At 41.1% G+C, this 19,645-nt stretch overlaps 1 protein-coding gene across 1 annotated transcript in view; it reads right to left on the reverse strand.

Annotated features, from left to right (window-relative positions):
* LOC141609022 (CBL-interacting protein kinase 23-like) overlaps positions 1–19,645 on the reverse strand; it is a 57,805-nt gene that overhangs the window by 9,719 nt on the left and 28,441 nt on the right. The window contains exon 13 of the mRNA XM_074428289.1: positions 13,865–13,939. Within this exon, the coding sequence (XP_074284390.1) occupies positions 13,865–13,939 (75 nt within the window). The remainder of the gene's footprint in view (positions 1–13,864; positions 13,940–19,645) is intronic.

Consider the following 19,645-nt stretch of genomic DNA (forward strand, 5'->3'; position numbering starts at 1 on the left):
CCTCGGAGGAACTAAACCAAGTCCACCTAGACGAGGCACACCCGGATAGAACAATGCTAATTGGAGCAACCTGCAGTGGAGAGCTGCGTGATCAACTGACCCAGTTTCTAAAAATGAACATGGACTGCTTTGATTGGTCCCATGATGACATGGTTGTCATAGATCCATCTGTTATATCACATAAGTTAAGCGTGAACCCAGATTGCACCCCGGTACAACAGAAGAGAAGGAAGTTCACGGCAGAACGAAATGAAGTTATTAACAAGGAAGTAGACAATCTTCTGGTAGCAGGAAAAATCAGAGAAGTCAGCTACCCTGAATGGCTCTCTAACGTGGTAGTGGTACCCAAGAAAAATGGAAAGTGGAGGGTATGTGTAGAATTCACAGATCTAAACAAAGCTTGTCCCAATGACCCTTTTCCACTGCCCCATATCGATGCAATGGTGGATGCCACGGCCGGACACAAGGTACTTACCTTTCTAGACGCCTGGAGTGGCTACAATCAGATCAAAATGCACCCACAAGATCAAGAAAACACGGCATTTATGTCAGAACGGGGCATATACTACTACAATGTCATGCCCTTTGGCCTGAAGAGCGTCGGGTCCACCTACCAGCGTCTGGTAAATAAGATGTTTAAACAGCAAATAGGGAAGACAATGGAAGTATACATAGATGATATGGTGGTAAAATCCAGAAAAGCAGGTATGCATATGGAGCACTTGGCAGACACCTTCCAAACATTGAGGGAGTACAAGATGAAGCTTAATTCGTCCAAGTGTTCATTTGGAGTATCCTCGGGAAAATTATTAGGATACATGGTAACCTAGAGAGGGATTGAGGCAAGCAAGGAACAAATCAGAGCAATCCTCCAGCTGGAATCACTACAAAAGCCAAAAGATGTACAACGACTAGCAGGAAAAGTGGCGGCCCTGAGCAGATTCATCTCACGAGCCTCGGATAGATGAAAGCTATTTGATGATATATTGAGAAAGAGCCATATGTTCAAATGGACCGGGGAGCACGAAAAAGCATTCATGGAACTTAATTGCTACCTGAGAACACCGCCACTGCTGGCAAAGCCAGAGCAGGGGGAGCCACTGTTCCTATATCTGTCGGTTACAGAAGCAGTAGTAAGCGCGGGTTTTAGTCAAAGAGCAAGAAGGGATACATCACCCAGTATATTATATCCAGAAGAGAATACTTACCAGAAGACATGGTTTCTTCAGTAGCAGAGTTATCTAAACCAGCGAGCATGATGAGAAATAGCCTTTGGTCTTCAGGGATGGAGAAGAGTTTAGCAATGGAGGCGTCTTCGTCCTCGGATTTCTCAGGGTTCCTGAGTTCTGTGTCAAATTAAAGAGTAAGAACGGTGAGTAACAGAAGCAATCAGAAGTAAACATGCAAGTATACTTATTCTTGGCCAGGATCCAGTGCTCGAACAGATAATCAGCATGAATAGGAAGGGATTCAAGCTTGACAAAAAAGAAGTCCTCATACCACCCATCGTCTTTCTCTTTGGCCGCAGACTGAAGAAAGTTTTCAGTCTTCTCTACAGCCCTGAAGGTGTACTGGCCATTCCCGAGTGACCGACACTCAAACCTGTGGGCCAGATCTTATAGCCTAATCCCAGCACCCAGGCTGTTATTGAGGGGCGACGGTAGATAAAAGGATCCTCCATGCGTAGGGGCCAATTTGAGTAATTGGTAGAGAGTTCAGACGGATGAACTCTTTGATCATCAAGAGGAAAGGAAATCTGAGGCCGAGGACAAAGGGGTATGTGTACAAGCAGATCCACCCGTCACGAAAGGCGTCAGCTTAATGATCGGGTTTGGGGATATGGATCGCCACATTGTCACCTAAGCCTAGGAGAGCTTTGATTCTAGGGATGTCGTCTTGGGTCAAGTGGGAGTCACCAGAGTGCGGTTTTTTGAGGATCCCCAGGGACGGAAAGATCTCGTCCTCGACAAGGTCGATGGTGGTGGACGAAGATGAGGTGAAGCGGGTTTTGGCCATGGTAAACGGAGAAAGAGAAAAATGAGAATACCTGGAAGACGGAAGGTGGAGGCGGCGCTGGCAGTGAAAGGAAGATGAGAGGGTGGATTTGGGAAATCGGAGTTTTGAGGGTTTTGAGGAGGTGGAAAGGATTGATGAGAGAGAGTAGAGGGGCAGATGAGATTAAATAGGAAAAGGTAGGTGGAGTTTCGAAATGTAAATTGGGAAAGAGTATGCGAGAAGTCATTCAACGACACATTGCAATTTCCAACTCAAATAATTAGGGTTGGACTCTCGCGGAAAATTGGGGGCAAACTGTTAGGCCCAAAATCTGGATATGGGCTGGTCCAGGGAAGTAGGACAAGAAGCAGAGCAGGAGGCAGGATACCAGGGAGCTAGAGCAAGAGCAACGTGCATCATAAGAAGTGGGTCCTGTTTCGGTGGTGAATCCGTATGGAAGTAATATAAGGAAACTCTATCACTTACCATATCCAGGAGAAGAAAAGTCCTACCCCGCGTCAAATTAGGAATACTTGGAAGAGAAGCAAGAAACCCTAGATAGAGGAGCTCTACTATATAAGGGGCATCAATGCAAGACAAAGGGATCATCGAAAAAAACAGAAAAAAGCCCTAGTCTCTATAATATAGAAAAAATCACCCGTATTCTATTCCCTCTCGAATTATAGTGCAAATCTTGGTGGGATTCCGTCTCCCCCCGCGGTTGTTTCCCACATCGGATTTTCCGCGTCACCAAAATTGCTTGTGTTCTTTATTTTATTACGCATACGACTCAACATATAAATACCAATATAACAATTACAAGACCCTAACATTGATCTAACGCTAAGACTAATTTAACCCTAAAACAGGTATAAATTTACAAAAACACAAACCACCAACTCCATGGCAATTCCTAAACCCACTTCAAACCGCCTCCATCCAATTATGATAGACTAACAAATATTTTTGTATTTTCAATTTTCAATTTTAGTATTTGTTTTTAAATTTTATTGTGTTTATTTCTTCAGTGTCTTATTACTCTTTTTCAACAAGCTAATAACCGATAAATAGTCACTGGAGCTTAACTACACACTAACTCAAATTTATGGGGTTAATTCGCATGTGTTGAAACGTTTGAGGTCGATTTGCACATAGTGGCAAAAGCATGGAGTGTATTTGCCACTTACCCCCGAATTAATATTAACTTGTACGAGGGTTAAGATTGAATAAAAAGATGGATAAGTTAATGTTTTGACTCAGACATATTAAATTGATTGTTACTGATATGATTATGCATAATTGTTAATTTTACTGGTTAAGGTTTATATAATTTGTTCTAGGTTAAGATCACGAACAAGACTCAAATCTTGATGCTTGTGAATTGTTGTGTGAAACCTAATCAATCTAATTAATTTGTACTGATTATCTATAATACTCCGTATTTATAAGTCTTTGGGTACTCTATCGAGTAGGCCTTACTCTGTCGAGTAAGGGTGAGTTGCGTTTTAAAATAGTTTCTGAACTGTTGGGTACTCGATCGAGTAACGTGGGTACTCGATCGAGTAAGGGGGTACTCGATCGAGTATCTCGGGTACTCGATCGAGTAGCCGGTTTTACGGGGAGTTTTCTCGGGTTTTGTTAATTATGCGATTAAGGTATATAAGCTTTGTCGTCATTGTTCTAAATCACTTTTGCAAAACCTAAATTACTGTTTAAGAGAGAAAGCAAGCAAGTTCTTCATTCTAATCGCATAATTAGCAATCCCCGGAGTTTGGAAGGTCAGTTCGTGTCGTTGGTTATACCGTTGAGTTCCTTGCGTCGAGGGTAAGATCTATGTACCCTTTTTATTGTCTTTCCTTTGATTTGGTTAAACCCTAATTTAGAGATTTGGGGGTTTATGTGTAGTATGTGATTTGGTAGCCTATATATGTTGTATGATAGGAGGAGGGTTCATAGAGGAAGCTTTTTGACTCAGCAGTAGAGACCGTCTGATTGTGTGCTTACCAAGTAGGATTTCCTACTCAGTATTAGTCCCATAATGGGATGATTGTTGATGTTTGAGATTGATTGTTTGATATAGTAATTGTATTATAACGGTTGTGATTGTGATTGTGATTGTGATTGTGATTGTGGTCTCTGGTTCTCGAGGCGTGTCCTCGGCTGAGTGAGGTCACTTGCGGGAGTGGCTTCACGCCCTAGTTTCGCCTTCTGTGGAACCCGCCACAGAAGGGATGTGCACATTAATGGACAGGGTTATCGCTCATTATGAAGAGCGGGGATTTGGTGGGTACGGCCGCGGTCCCCCATCGGGGTGGTCAGTCCAAAGGACGATCGGTGATTGAGATTGTTGGGATTGGTGTGATTGTATGTGTGACGGTGTGAGCTGTCTGTTTATCGGATTGTTGATATGTATATAAATTGTGTGATTAGTACCGACCCGTTTAAATGTTTTAAAAACTCGTGGTGATCCATTCGGGGTGGTGAGCGATTGCTTAGCGGTATATCTTGATACGCGTGGATCTAGTCAGGGGTGGAGTCATCACATATCGTAGTCTTTAGTCTTCCGCCGTGTTTGTTAGGACAGTTCCTTTCAAACCGATTTATAGTTTGAGAGCAACTTGTATTTTTTGCTTACGATTGGTTTTGTTATGTATCACTTAACTTGTTTAATAAAGTATGTTTCTTCATTGTCTTATGATTATCATGCCTCGGGTAACCGAGATGGTAATATCTTCATACCTGAGTGGTCCTGGTAAGGCACTTGGAGTATGGGGGTGTTACAAATGGTATCAGAGAGACGATCCTGAAACCTGTAACCAATAAATCCAATGAATATAGGGAGTCAATTAAAATGAACCCGGGGTAAAGGTTGTAGGAGCTAATGCAAAGACTTGGGAGACGTCCTGAAGTCGCGAACTCGCCCTATAATTTTGAACCGGTCACCTTGGGATATGAGTCGGGATCGCTATGTATTTACCTTGTGTATTGTGTATCTATATAGTAATGTGTGGTATGAACCAGTGGATGTATGATTGTGGAGAATGGGGAATGTGTAGACAAAGATGGTGACGATGTGATTTTGTATGTGGTTTGTTGAAAGCATGTTGCATGATAGTTGGTTTACATGTTGGTTGGAATCGTTGGAAAAGTATATGAGAATGATGAATGATATGGTAGGAAAAGAAAGTAGTTCGTATATGATGATGTGTGATGAATAATGATGTTGCAGGACGAATGGTTTATAATGAGGCAATCCTAATAACATGTGGTTAGGGGGTGTGATAAGATTTGTTTTCGTAGTTTTGTTTGCGTAAAGCTATATATTAAGTTCGTATAATTGTCTACTATCGTATCATATGCGCTTGTTAGATGAAGTCTATGATTGAACTAGATGAATTGATTGAAAAAGATGAAGTGGCAATTTCGTAAGGATATGAATTTCTTGATTATGGAAGTGTTTATGTGATGAAGTGGATTTGTAATGTTGTTGTGTTATAAAAAGTTATGAAATTTTAAAACATGCGGGTAATACATGATTGAAAGTTGACTGTTATATGAGCATGATAGATGGTAATGTTTGGCTTTTGGTAAGTAGTAACATGAAGAATAGAGGTTCAATGATATGTGTTTTGTATAACGAATTGGATGAAAAGCATGATGGTTGTTTATAACGTGGCACTTGATAACACGAAGTAGATTATTTTGTTGATTGTATGAGGAGTCGCGCAGATTTGAATGCGTAGTTGTAATCATAATGTTGAAATAATAATGAATGCATAGTACGTTGGGGTATGTGAGATAACATGCGGGTAGTATTCACGAGTCTGCATGACTCGATCGAGTGGGTTTGATTCGATCGAGTGGGTATTTGTCGTTATTTTGACCAGAATCGTGTTTTTGGGCACTCGATCGAGTACCTCGGGCACTCGATCGAGTATTGGGTCACTCGATCGAGTAGCCAGGCTACTCGGTCGAGTAAGTCGAGATCGAAGGTCCGTTTGGGTTAAGAGTCGGGGCACTCGATCGAGCATGATTGGGCACTCGATCAAGTAGCCTCAACTCGATCGAGTAGGTTCTCGTACTCGATCGAGTGGGTCCGTGTCAGGTCATATGCGTGTTTCAGGTCATATGTTTATCTTTTGACATTCGTTGCATATTATGTTTAATTCAAAGGTGTTGTATTACTTCTTTATGCATTGTTTTACGTATGTGTTGGTCCTGAAGCGTAAGTTACCCAATCTTATGATGTAAAGAGTGGCACTTATGATGAGTATGAGTTCGGTGGGGAGGACATGAGTTATATGTGATTATGATAGACGGTGGAAAAAGAAAAGGAAGATTGGTATAGTTTATTGAGGCATGGCGCACGTTTTGCGAGACGGGATGAGTGATATGATTGTGTGTTGAGTAATGTAAAAGTAAGTGAATATGGGCAAGGGATGATGTGAGTATAATGAACGTGAGAATAAAATATTGAAAGTAAGGATGTGGATAGTGGCAGCTTGAGATGTGTAAAGAATTATGGAGGGAAATGGTTAGGAGTCGTGTGGGTTATGGATATATGTAGTGAAAGTTCGTTTAAAGGGGTTGAGAAGAGTAATATATAGTGAACTTTGTGGAGACATGTCACGAGGTGTATTTGTAGACAGTGAGTGAGTTTGGGAGGTTTGGTTTATTAAAAGATGAAACTACTATGTGATTTCCTTGGGTAATTAACGGTATTAAATGAATTCTGATTTCTAGAGATGTAAAAAGGGAGATGCAATTGTTTGAACATTAAACGTTGATTCTATGGATAGATTAGTGGCAAGTGTTAGTGATAGCATAATAAGAGAAGATCCATGGTAAGAAAGAGTGAGATGATGTCGGTCGAAAATAATGGAATTTGAGTTTTGGAGCAACGAAGGGGTAACTGGATTTCTAAAGGGTTAGCTAGAAGGAATAAGGAGTTGGACTATTAATTGGTATTATTGAGTGTAAAGAGGAAAGAAGGATAAAAGTAAGCTGAGGAAAATGTTCACCGGAGTTATGTGATATAAAGGTAAGGAATCATCGAAATGTGTGATAGTATCACGAGGATGTTAGCTAAAGGTTATATAGGAGTTTCAGGACAACATGATTGATAATGAGTTTCGAGGAATTAAGGGAGTAAGAAGTTGGTGGAGTATTGGCACGATACGAGATATTTGGTGGAGAGTTGGATGACAATACAAATAAGATGGTATTGGGAATAATGTTGAGGTAATTTTGTGGATGGGTTTGATGTTCGTTATTTGGAATGTTAACAAAAAAAATAGGAGAAAAACCATGTTATTTCGATATGAGTGTAAGAGGTTTGATATACGAGCAGTGGTGGCATGGTGGTGTTACCAGTAGTGGTTAAGAGTGATGGTATATTAGAAAGGTAGCAATTCTAAAGAGGTTGATTTGGTAGGGACCTGATTGTTGTGTATGCTTGTGAGAGGGTATAAGATGTGGTTAGATGAGGCGGATGCTAATAGTTGAATAGTAAAGGTATGGTTATATTTTGGCAGGAAGTGATGGTTGTGCGAATGGGGGAATATGTTATGAGGGGCATATGAGTTAAACTCGGGCGACAGGTAACCTTTATCGAGTGGTAACTTACGTGGTCAGGATTGACTAGTTGGTTGTGATTACGAGTCTATATTATGTGTAAATGTTAGTGTGAGGTTCTGACCTCACAAGAAGTGGTATGGTGTGATAATTATAAAGTTGTTTTATGAATGTTCGGTAATATATATGTTGGACACGATAATTTAATTGAATGATATCCAAAAAGGTAATAATTTGATTGATTTGACATGGCTAGTTATAATTTTATGTGTATTGATAACACATGTGTATTCCGTGAAATGGTAGAGATGATGTTCATGAGATGCTTATCTGTTTATCCATATAATATGTTGCGTGGTGATTTAATAAAGTCGATTTGAGTAAGTTTTTCTTGTCGAGAAGTTATCTTTGAGTCGGTGTTTATGGGGATTGTATGCGTTGTGATGTCTATCGGTGTGGTTGTGGTGCCTCGGGTGGTGACCCGGCACGGTACATAGTCTTTGTGATGCGGGTATTTTCGCACCGCGGTGTGGGTCATTGGTGGCGGTGTTGTGATGCCGTCACCGGATGTGGTGGAGTAGGCAGGATGTTTATGATTCGAGTTTCGAAAGTACATACAAGTTATACATAGATTGTTGTTTTGTTTGATGTTGCTCCCTGCGAGTTTCAGTTGGTGCAGATAGACAGTTGTCTTGTTTATTGATGTTTTTTACCAGTTCAGTTTTGGTATGAGAGTAGAGTATGATATGAAGAGAGTTGTATATGTTTTCGTTGTTGTCATGGTATAGTGACATTCTGTTGATGGGACATAGTCGTCAGAAGTTGTTACTGATTTTTTGATCTTGTTTTAAGATGAGGCTTTAGACATAGTCATGGTAAGTGATCGGTGGAACATGTGTTGTATTGATCCGGACGCTGCAGTGGTTCATAATCGATTTTGGGACAAAGTGAGTGTAGGGTGTTGGGAAATAGTGTCATGTTAAGTTTTGTATGAGTTTTGCGGTAATAAAGAAAAGAACTTGAGGATCTAGTGTGAGTGTACGTAACAAGTGTGGATCGTGAGTTATGCTTTTGACGATAAGAGTTTTATGTAGTTTATATAGAGAGGTGTGTCATGTTGCGGTAATAGGGAACAAGTGAAGTTTTGGATTAAGTTAAGGATTTTGTGGTATAGGTTAGGTGGTGTGACGAGTGAAGTGAAGTATGAGAGTTGTTTAAGTAAGAGAGCCTTGGATATGTGCATGGCGAGTGTTTAGGTTCTAGGTGGTTATCTTTGACATGCGGTGGTGATGAGGATAATGAAAAGATATATCTAGGATTTAGTATTAGTGAGTTACGAGGACGTAACATTTATCTTAAGAGGAGTAGGATGCGATAAAAGAGATTTTGATGGTTGTACATATGGTAGTATATTTGGAAGTAGAGTGTTGGTGTAGCATAAGATATGGATTTGTATATGTTGATAGTGTTAAAAGGTCATGGACGTGCTTGTAGTAGTTCGATGTTAGGAATGCGAGAATACTTAGATAGTGTTGACAGTTGGATGATGAGGTTATGAGTGTGAGTAAACTTCGAGGACGAAGTTCCTTTTAAGGGTGGTAGAATGTAACATTCCGTTTGATGTCTATGAGTGTCTTAGTATTGGATTTGATAGTTGATGATATTATGGAGCTAGCAGCATTAGAGGAGGGTAGTTGGTTATGTATGGAGTTGGTGTCGTGAGAGATATATATGTGGTAGATACGACATAGTGAGTCATGTTGTGGAAGTAAACATAGTTGGTGGAGTGGGTGTTAAGAGTTCATGTTCTATGTTCGGTCGAGTTCTTGAGTCCTTAGCTAAGTTGTGGTGTCTTGGTCGAGTCAGTATGGTTGTTTTTATGTATGGGTTGAACTTCGGGGACGAAGTTCTTTTTAAGGAGGGAAGACTGTAATACTCCGTATTTATAAGTCTTTGGGTACTCTATCGAGTAGGCCTTACTCTGTCGAGTAAGGGTGAGTTGCGTTTTAAAATAGTTTCTGACCTGTTGGGTACTCGATCGAGTAACGTGGGTACTCGATCGAGTAAGGGGGTACTCGATCGAGTATCTCGGGTACTTGATCAAGTAGCCGGTTTTACGGGGAGTTTTCTCGGGTTTTGTTAATTATGCGATTAAGGTATATAAGCTTTGTCGTCATTGTTCTAAATCACTTTTGCAAAACCTAAATTACTGTTTAAGAGAGAAAGCAAGCAAGTTCTTCATTCTAATCGCATAATTAGCAATCCCCGGAGTTTGGAAGGTCAGTTCGCGTCGTTGGTTATACCGTTGAGTTCCTTGCGTCGAGGGTAAGATCTATGTACCCTTTTTATTGTCTTTCCTTTGATTTGGTTAAACCTTAATTTAGAGATTTGGGGGTTTATGTGTAGTATGTGATTTGGTAGCCTCTATATGTTGTATGATAGGAGGAGGGTTCATAGAGGAAGCTTTTTGACTCGGCGAAAGAGAGAGACCGTCGATTGTGTGCTTACCAGGTAGGATTTCCTACTCAGTATTAGTCCCATAATGGGATGATTGTTGATGTGTTGAGATTGATTGTTTGATATAGTAATTGTATTGTGACGGTTGTGATTGTGATTGTGATTGTGATTGTGGTCTCTGGTTCTCGAGGCGTGTCCTCGGCTGAGTGAGGTCACTTGTGGGAGTGGCTTCACGCCCTAGTTTCGCCTTCTGTGGAACCCGCCACAGAAGGGATGTGCACATTAATGGACAGGGTTATCGCTCATTATGAGGAGCGGGGATTTGGTGGGTACGGCTGCGGTCCCCCACTCGGCGGGCTGGTCCAAAGTGGACGATCGGTGATTGAGATTGTTGGGATTGGTGTGATTGTATGTGTGACGGTGTGAGCCGTCATTTTATCGGATTGTTGATATGTATATAAATTGTGTGATTAGTATTGACCCCGTTTAAATGTTTTAAAAACTGTGGTGATCCATTCGGGGTGGTGAGCGATTGCTTAAGCGGTATATCTTGGATACGCGTGGGATCTAGTCAGGGGTGGAGTCATCACATATCGTAGTCTTTAGTCTTCCGCCGTGTTTGTTAGGACAGTTCCTTTCACTGGTTTATAGTTTGAGAGCAAACAGTATTTTGCTTACAGTTGGTTTTGTTATGTATCACTTAACTTGTTTAATAAAGTATGTTTCTTCATTGTCTTATGATTATCATGCCTCGGGTAACCGAGATGGTAATATCTTCATACCTGAGTGGTCCTGGTAAGGCACTTGGAGTATGAGGGTGTTACATTATCAGCTGTCCTTCCTGATATGATTAATGAGGGCCAATGAGGTTTTATAAAGGGAAGGAATATTGTTGAGAATATATTGATTTGCCAAGACATTGTGAGGTTGTATAACAGGAAATCTGTATCTCCAAGGTGCCTGATTAAAGCTGACTTAAGAAAGGCTTATGACTCAGTAAATTAGGATTTTATAGAACAAATGTTAAATGCTCTTAATTTCCCTGCACAATTCAGTCAGCTGGTTATGGAATGTATAAAATCTGCTTCCTATTCTCTTGTCATGAATGACATGAATTTTGAGTACTTCAAAGGTGCCGAAGGATTGAGGCAGCGAGATCTAATTTCTCCCCTGCTGTTTACTATTACCATGGAGTGCTTGAGTAGAATTTTGTACCATGTAACATACATAATGAATTTCAAATTCCATCCTCTGTGTGGACATCAAAGGCTCTATCGCCTACTGTTTGCTGATGATCTCCTAATATTTTCTAAAGAAGATGTCACCTCTATTATGATCTTATTAAGAGCTTTTGCAACTTTCTCAGATGCCACTTGTCTACAAATGAACACCATGAAATCTAACATTTATTTCAATGGGGTCACACATGCACTCAAGGCTAATATTTTGCGGGTATCTTGCTTTGTTGAAGGTGTTGTTCCTTTTAAATACCTGGGTGTTCCCATAACTGCAGGAAGATTATCTGTTAAGTAATGCACTATCCTGATCGATAAAGTGGTGGCCAAAATTAGGGCTTTGGCACTAAGAAACAATCTTATGCTTGCTGATTACCCTTAGTAAATTTTGTTTTATCTTCCCTGTATAGCTACTGGTCTTCTGTGTTTATCATTGCTAAGGTGTGCTCGGGAGGATTGATTCCATTTGTAGGAATTATTTTTGGGATGGTGGCACTGAAATGATGAGAGTCCCTATGGTTAGTTGGGAGAAAATATGCTCACCCAAATGTGAAGGAGGATTGGGTATTAGAAGTAGTAAGGCTTGGAATGTTGCTGCTATTAAAAAGTTGGTTTGGTAGATTTACACTAAACCTGATAGTCTATGGGTCAAATGGGTGAATCACTTATATAAAAAAGGAAATGATGGGAGCACTTACTCACCTAAGACAAATGCTACCTAGAGCTGGAAGACTGTTTGTAAGGTAAAGGACATTCTGCAATCTGGCTACTATAATGGTCAGTGGATGCCTCACCCTAATGATTATTCCATCTCCAGTGGGCATAATTAGACCTAGCAAACTGGTCATTCGGTTCAGTTTCGGATCGGGTTGAATCGGTTCGATTTAATTCGAGTTGAACTTAATTTCGATTTCAGTTCGATTTGAATCGGGTTAATTACGGTTAGCAACTTTAATCCGTGTGTGCTATTTCGAGTTCGGTACGATTCAGGTCGGTTTTATTTCAGTTCAGTTGAGTTTCGGGTCAAAGTTTTCTCGAATTGAGAGTAAAAAAGGGCTTAAATGGACCTTAAATTTTTCAATTTGAATGTTATAATTAATAAATAAATAATCAATGAAAAAACACTTAAATTTGAGTGTATTTATGAGAAAATAAATATGTTTCATTCGGGTCAATCGGTTCGGTTCTTATCGGTTCAGATATATCAAGGTTCGAGTTTTATTAGGTTATTATGGAGTTCGATCCAGTTTCGGTTCTATTCGGATGGAGTCGGGTTTCGGGTACTATTTAATTTATTCATATCGGGTGTTCGATCAGTTATAAATTCAGATGTTTTCAATCTGTTTTTCAGGTTCAGTTTTATTTTGCCAGGTCTAGGTATAACTGGTGTAGGCAGGTGCAACCTACTATGAACTGGGATAATTTCATTTGGAACTCTTGGTGTGTTCCAAAACAAAATTTAAAAACTGGTTGATTGCTAGGAAAGCATTGTCTTTAAAAGAGAAACTGTTCCAGTTGGGGGTATGCTCTGATGCTATCTGCTTGCTATGTGGGTACTCCTTAGAGTCACATGATCATGTCTTTCAACAATGCCCCTATATTCTGCTAGTGTTGTGCAGATTGAGGAGAATACTGAATATCAGTTGGCTTGTGGTTAATTTTAATCCTTTGGAATACATACATAACAAATCGTGGTGGTCAATGGTCAAGAAGAAGGTAGTAAATGCTTGGTTGCAGACAACGTTTTACAGTGTCTGGCAACAGAGAGACAAGGTACGAATGGATGGTGTTCTTATTCATCAAAACAAACTCATTGGGGAAATAAGGAGCTTACTGAAGAGATCAATGTATTGGCTCAGTAAAGCTAAAACTAATCGTGATAAGAGTTGAATCAAAGCTTATTTTATTTGATGTTTAGAATATGATCCTTATGGAATGTGTACCAATTGTTGGTAGTTTGTAATAGCTTGTTATGTTTTAATGAGAAACTTACGTTTTACAAAAAAAAAAAAAATGAATTTGTACTCACTTAAAATTGCATACAAAAGTCGAATTTTAATAAAGAGCACACTAATCAAGATTACACCTCTCCCATGGGAAAATGTGAGAGTTATAGTCAGGTTATTTAATGTTGGTTCTTAATGCTTTTATCTAGCTTCTATTTCTCTCTCTCTCTCTCGAGAGTGTAATAATAATAATAATAATAATAATAATAATAATAATAATAATAATAATAATAATAATAATAATAATAATAATAATAATAATAATAATAATAATAATAATAATATAATAATAATAATAATAATAATAATAATAATAATAATAATAATAATAATAATAATAATAATAATAATAATAATAATAATAATAATAATAATAATAATAATAATAATAATAATAATAATAATAATAATAATAATAATAATAATAATAAAAATAATAATAATAATAATAATTATTATTATTATTATTATTATTATTATTATAATAAAAATAACCAATAAGCACTCTATAAAATTTTTTATTTTCAAGATTAAAAAAGAACATTATAAGTCTCACTTCTTGGAGAATTAAAGTCCATAGACATGGAGAAAACATACCTTGTGAAACTCAAGTGTATCTCCTTTTGTTTTGCGAACCTCAACCATATATAGAGAAGGGGCCACTTCAAATATCTGTTTGATAGAAAACACGAATCTGTAAACGACTGAACAAGGCACCGGCGAGATACTATGGAGCAATACTTATTTAAACAAATATGGAGTATGATGTTCACTAAAAGTATACTCCATAGACCATAGTATATCGTAACATATAAAGAACTACTAAAGGAAAAAAAAAACGAAACCCGTTGCAAGCGAAAAAGGGCTATCTTCATCCAATTGGTCTTGTTTAAGACGGTCTTCCCCCATAAGACATATTCTCACAACTTGCATTACATATTTTCAAACACCCTTTAATTTTCTACCGAACAGTATAGATAAATGTAAATGTGGACATTGAAAGAATGATTATAATGTTTGTTTTGGTAATTTCCTACCGATTTAGGTTAAGCAAGAATGCGGTCTTATTCGTTGTATGTTGGATATATATTTGCGTTTAGGGTAAGTAAAGACATTAGGTACGAAAACAAAGGTTGACACGTGAGATTTGGTGACGCGGAAAACTCAATGTGGGAAACAACCGCGGGAAGGGACGTCACCCTTCCAAATATTGCACTAGCTTGTTAATGGGTAAACGAGTATAATGGAGACGAAATGTAATTCTAGCTACCACAATGTATTATGCGTGTGAGATCTTGAATGTCCTTCCTTGATTGCTCCTTCGGCTATTTATAGGGTAGGAACCCTAGATATGCTCTACCTTGTTTATGGTAAGAAATACTACTCCTACCGCAACTCTTTCCATAACGGGTCTTCTCCCTCCATTCTCCCTGATCTCCCTGAATTTTCCCTAAGATCTCCCTAAAGGCTTTCCAAAACACGAGACTTCTCTATCAGCGGGATTCTCCACTATCGCTTACTTTCTTGGCCAAATTCTTTTAGACGGATTCCACTTGCTCTTGGGCACCTTGTGACTGATCTGTCTCCACGGCCCAACTCTTCGGACGGAACCAAGTGGGCTTATCCTCCAATAAGTTATTATGCCAATTTTGGCCCAAACGGTTTGCCCCTAATTTCTTGTGAGATACGTCTCGAGGCGTCGAATAAGGGATTACGGATTCTTTTTTTGAAATCTCGCGCCGTCTTTCACACAACTTTCCAAGCACTCATCATTGCTCCCTCTTTTCTCCCTTGTTTCTCGCACTTTCCCCTCTCTCTCTCTTCCTTTATAATCTCAACTCCCCTCCTTCACTTCATTAATTCCAAAACTTTAAACCCTCTTACTCCCAAAACTCTTCTTCTCCCTTTTTCTCTCCCCCGCCGGACTTCACCGCCATTTTTCGCCGCCGCTCTCCCCAGGTACTTCTTCCTTGCCATTTTTCTTCAATCCTTTATTTTTCTTTTCTTCCGACCATGGGTAAAACCCGTCATGCCTCCTCGACCTCTGCCCCGGCCGACCAAAACCCGGATCCCGTCTTTCCTTCTCGTAACCTCTTCGTCCACCCCCATGACTGCAACTCCTCCCTTACCACCAGCGACATTCCTTTAATAAAGGAATAGTTGGGACTTGGCGATGGGGTCAAAATAGCGATCCCTGAACCAGGCCAAAAGGCAGACGCTGCTCGGCCGGGGTAGGTCTACTTCTATCTCTACCCGTTTAGATACGGTCTTCGCTTCCCTTCCCCAAAACTTATGCAAGATTTTCTTTACTCTAACAACTTCGCCATGGCACAAATTTCTTCCAACATTTGGAGGGTTCTCCACTATTCTCTGACTGCTAGTCAGAATACCGGCAGCCCCATCTCCCTAGGCGATCTGGCCCATATATACGAGACCAGGTCTCTAGGAAGAGGCCAATTTTCTTTCGGGGCTCTGGTGAGACCCCCTTCAGACACGTGTCAAAATCCAAGTATAAGAAGTGATTTGAGGACTTATTCTTTGTGAGAAAGACTTCCATCCAGCCGCCTGCTGACTACATCTTCGAGAAATGGGTCATTATCTCGAGTAAGTGGCTTTCCTGACGCCTGATTTGTTCTTCTTAATGCTTACTGTCTTACTTTTTTTTTTCGTGTAGGTCCCTGTCATCTGACTCATCTAGGCGACCCCATATCTGCTCGCAACAAACTGTTCTGCATCCCCCAATCTGAAAGAACGTTCCCTGACCTACTGCCCGGCTTTTCACCGGCCTCTTCTTCCAATCCACAGCAATCAGCCCACAGCATGTCCTCTGGTAAGCCAATTCGTTTTGCCATTCGTGCTATCTCTGCCTACATGTAATCCTGTTGTCTATCTGGGTTTCTGAAATCTGGCTGCTTGTAGGCTCGAAAGTTGATCCTCTGGAGGTCATCCTCCACAGTGCTAAGAGAAAAAGAAATGCTGCGAGCCGCGACATCGCCTCTGCTTCCAATAAGAGTGCCCCTGCTGACTCATTACAGTCTCCTCCTGCCCATACCAGTACCGTTCGTCCTGAACCCTTAGAAGTTAGCCCGATGTCCCGTCATCCTCCTACTCCACCTGCCAGTCCTTCTACTGCTGCCAGCGGTGGCATCATCGCCCACTTTTTTGAGGGCTTTGGAAACATTGACAAGGCGCCATATTGGCCCGAAATCGACCAGATCCTCTTCCCTCCATTGGTGGAGGCCTTCTCGGAGTTCTCGCCAGAGCAGATGGCAGAGAACGATGTACATAACGCCTTCATGGGGAGTATTCTTCCTCTGTTACTCCCCCTGAATTTTTTATACCAAGTTTGCAGACCCTTCCTTTTTTTCATGCAGGCCTTCTAGTTAGCCTTATCTAATAGGAAGATGATCAATGTGGTCCAAACTACCAGTAGGGCTACCAGCCCAGGAATCAGGAGCTGACTGGAACCATTGCTGAGCTGGAGCAGCAGCGTTCTGACTTGAGGGGGCGGATGGTGGTGCTAAAAGCCGAGCTTGTTAGAGTCAAGAAGAACCTGAAGGAGGGTGTTGACCAGCTGGCGCGTACTCAAGAAGTGTGCAGCACCTTCTCTGGTTCTCTCAAGCGTTCTGATGAGAATATCAAGGACCTGATCTCCTTGGTCACCAATATTGTCGCCTATGCTACCTGGCGGGGAAAGATTAGCGAGATGCGTGCTGCACTTGAGGAGACTCCAACCCAGCAGGCCATTGAGGAGGAGGAGAGGCAGCTGGAGACCTTTTACCCCATCCAGCCTGATTTGAGCGTGCTGATGCCTGAGGTTGGCGAGGTGAATTCTCCTACGCTGGCGGAGCAGACAGCTACTGGGGATGCTGGTTCATTTCAGGAGGCTGCTGTTGTTGAGGGAGCTCAGGAGGCTGCTGTTGTCGGGGCGTGTAAGCTGGTCATGTACCTGAAATGGGAAGTCAGCAGAAGAAGGCAGAGGAGGTGCCAGAAGTGTAGGTCATCAATGTGACCTAAAGTTAAAAATTTTTGTTTTCAAACTTTTTTGGATGGTGGTCTGACCCTGTGTGGTGCAGACTTGTAAAATTTTAAACATTTCGTTTTGTGTTTGTCCGTCGCGGTGACGGCTGACTGAACCTGGGGCCGTTTTTGGTCGAATTTTGAAATTCCCCTTGCCTTAGTTTGGCAAGCTTTATCATATCTTGTGTGCTTCGTTTTTCACTTATATACTTAGCTTAGGAAGTTGTCGTGTCAGCCTGCTGGCTGATTTAGGCTAGTCGTGTCAGCCTGAAAAGACCGATTTAGACTCAGCTAGCTGTCGTGTCAGCCTGCTTGCTGATTTACACTTATGCCGCATTTTAGGGTGAGGTGACCGTGTCAACCTTAAAGGCTGATTTAGACCAGTCATGTCAGCCTGAGGAAGCTGATTTAGACTCAGCTAGCTGCTGTGTCAGTCTGACGACTGATTTAGGCGTATGTTGCACTTGATTACTTAACCTTGTTCATGACACAAGGTGTGTTCATCATATTTAAAGCCAACGGGTGCGTACCTTAGGCAAGTTATCGTTATTCTAGGACCGATGGAACGTTGCAGGATTCTGGTAGCTCACAGATCCCTGCGCTCCATATATGTATGTGCATGCATGCTAGGGCCCTGATTAATTGCGTTGATTGCGAGCTACGTCCAGGGGGTGGTATCCAGGGTACCTGGATAAGCTTTCAGCTGTTAACCAAGCTCCCTTTCGTATGTTCCACAGGCCGCCTGGTGAGGGTGCTCCTAATGGAGAAATGTAGGTAAGGCATGTTGGAGTGCCATGTGCCTTGTCACCCCGCGTTTGCAGTTGACAGTCCTGCTCGCTACACTTTCAATGCACCATAGATGTTAGAATTCAGAGTGCTGCATTTAGAGAAGCCTGAAAATAGAAATCCTACCAGAGCGATGTGAAGTACCTGATGCCATCTCATGGGGTACCAGAGCAATTGTGGTCCCAGGAAGCTTTCAGACCACACAACTCCAATAGTAGTTTTCAAAGTTTTAAAGAAAGAAAAGAAAGAAAATGACACAAAATTGGTAGTATGCCTACTACCGTTTTTTTTTGGGCTTTCTTAATACACTACTTTGTACACTAAATTCTACTTATTATTAAAAGTGATACCCCTTCAGGTGAAGTATGTTCCATGGTTTGTGTATGATATGACCGTCCATAGTCATTAATCTGTACGCACCATGGCCAACAACGCCTTCTACCTGGTATGGTCCTTCCCATTTATAGGCAAATTTTCCTGCCTTATGATTCTTTATGTTTTGAAACACTTAACGGAGGACCAGGTCTCCTACCTTTAGGAGCCTGACTTTCACATTCTTGTTGTAGCTTCTGGCGACTGACTACTTGTAGGCAGCTATACGTATTTTCGCACTTGCTCGCAACTCGTCTACCGTGTCCAGGCTCCTGGCCATCTCTGCATTGTTCTGTTTTCCTGTCATGCATCCATACCTGTGAGTTAGAACTAGAACTTCTGATGGATGATTGCTTCTGCGTTAAACACCAGGATGAAGGGTGTCTGGCCTGTTGCCGTCTTTGAGGTCATTCTGTCTGACCATAGAAGTAGTGGCAATTCATCTGCCCACTTTCCTCCTAACTCCTGTAGCCTCCTTCTCAAGCTGTCCATGATGATTTTATTACTGAATTCAGCTTTCCCGTTGGACTTTGGAGTCCTGGGTGCTGATTTTTTCAGAGTGATGTTCCATCTGGCACAGTATCCCTCGGCATCGTTTGAGATTAATTGTGATCCGTTGTCACATATGATTTATGATGGGATACCAAACCTGTAGATGATATTACGCTTAATGAAAGAGATGACCTGTTTGTCTTTTACTTCTATGAATGCTTCTGCTTCTATCCATTTGGAGAAATAGTCTGTCATTGCTAGCATCCATATTCTGTTTTCTGTGGCTCTAGGCAGAGGACCCACTATATCCAACCCCCATGTCATGAACGGCCAGGGAGAAATGATGGGATGCAGGGGCTCTATCGGCTGATGGATCAAGGGTGCTGATCGCTGGTAGGCATCACACTTACGGGCGTATTCTGCCGAGTCTGCCCTCATTATGGGCCAGAAGTAGCCTTGTCTGAGGGCTTTGTTTGACAGACTTCTGCCCCCTGCATGGTTTCGACACTCACCACTATGGAGGGCATGCAACACAGTCTGTGCTTCTTGCTTATCCAGGCACCATAGGTAGGGTCCTACCACTGATTTCCTGAAAAGCATATCGTCAATTAATTTGAATCTGGAGGCTTTCATTTTAAAACCTCTTATCTCCTTCTTGTCATCTGGTAGCTTGTCGTGCCGCAGCCAATCTAGGTATGGCGTCCGCCA

The sequence above is a fragment of the Silene latifolia genome, chromosome 10 (genome assembly GCF_048544455.1).
Source record: "Silene latifolia isolate original U9 population chromosome 10, ASM4854445v1, whole genome shotgun sequence".
Lineage (NCBI taxonomy): Eukaryota > Viridiplantae > Streptophyta > Magnoliopsida > Caryophyllales > Caryophyllaceae > Silene > Silene latifolia.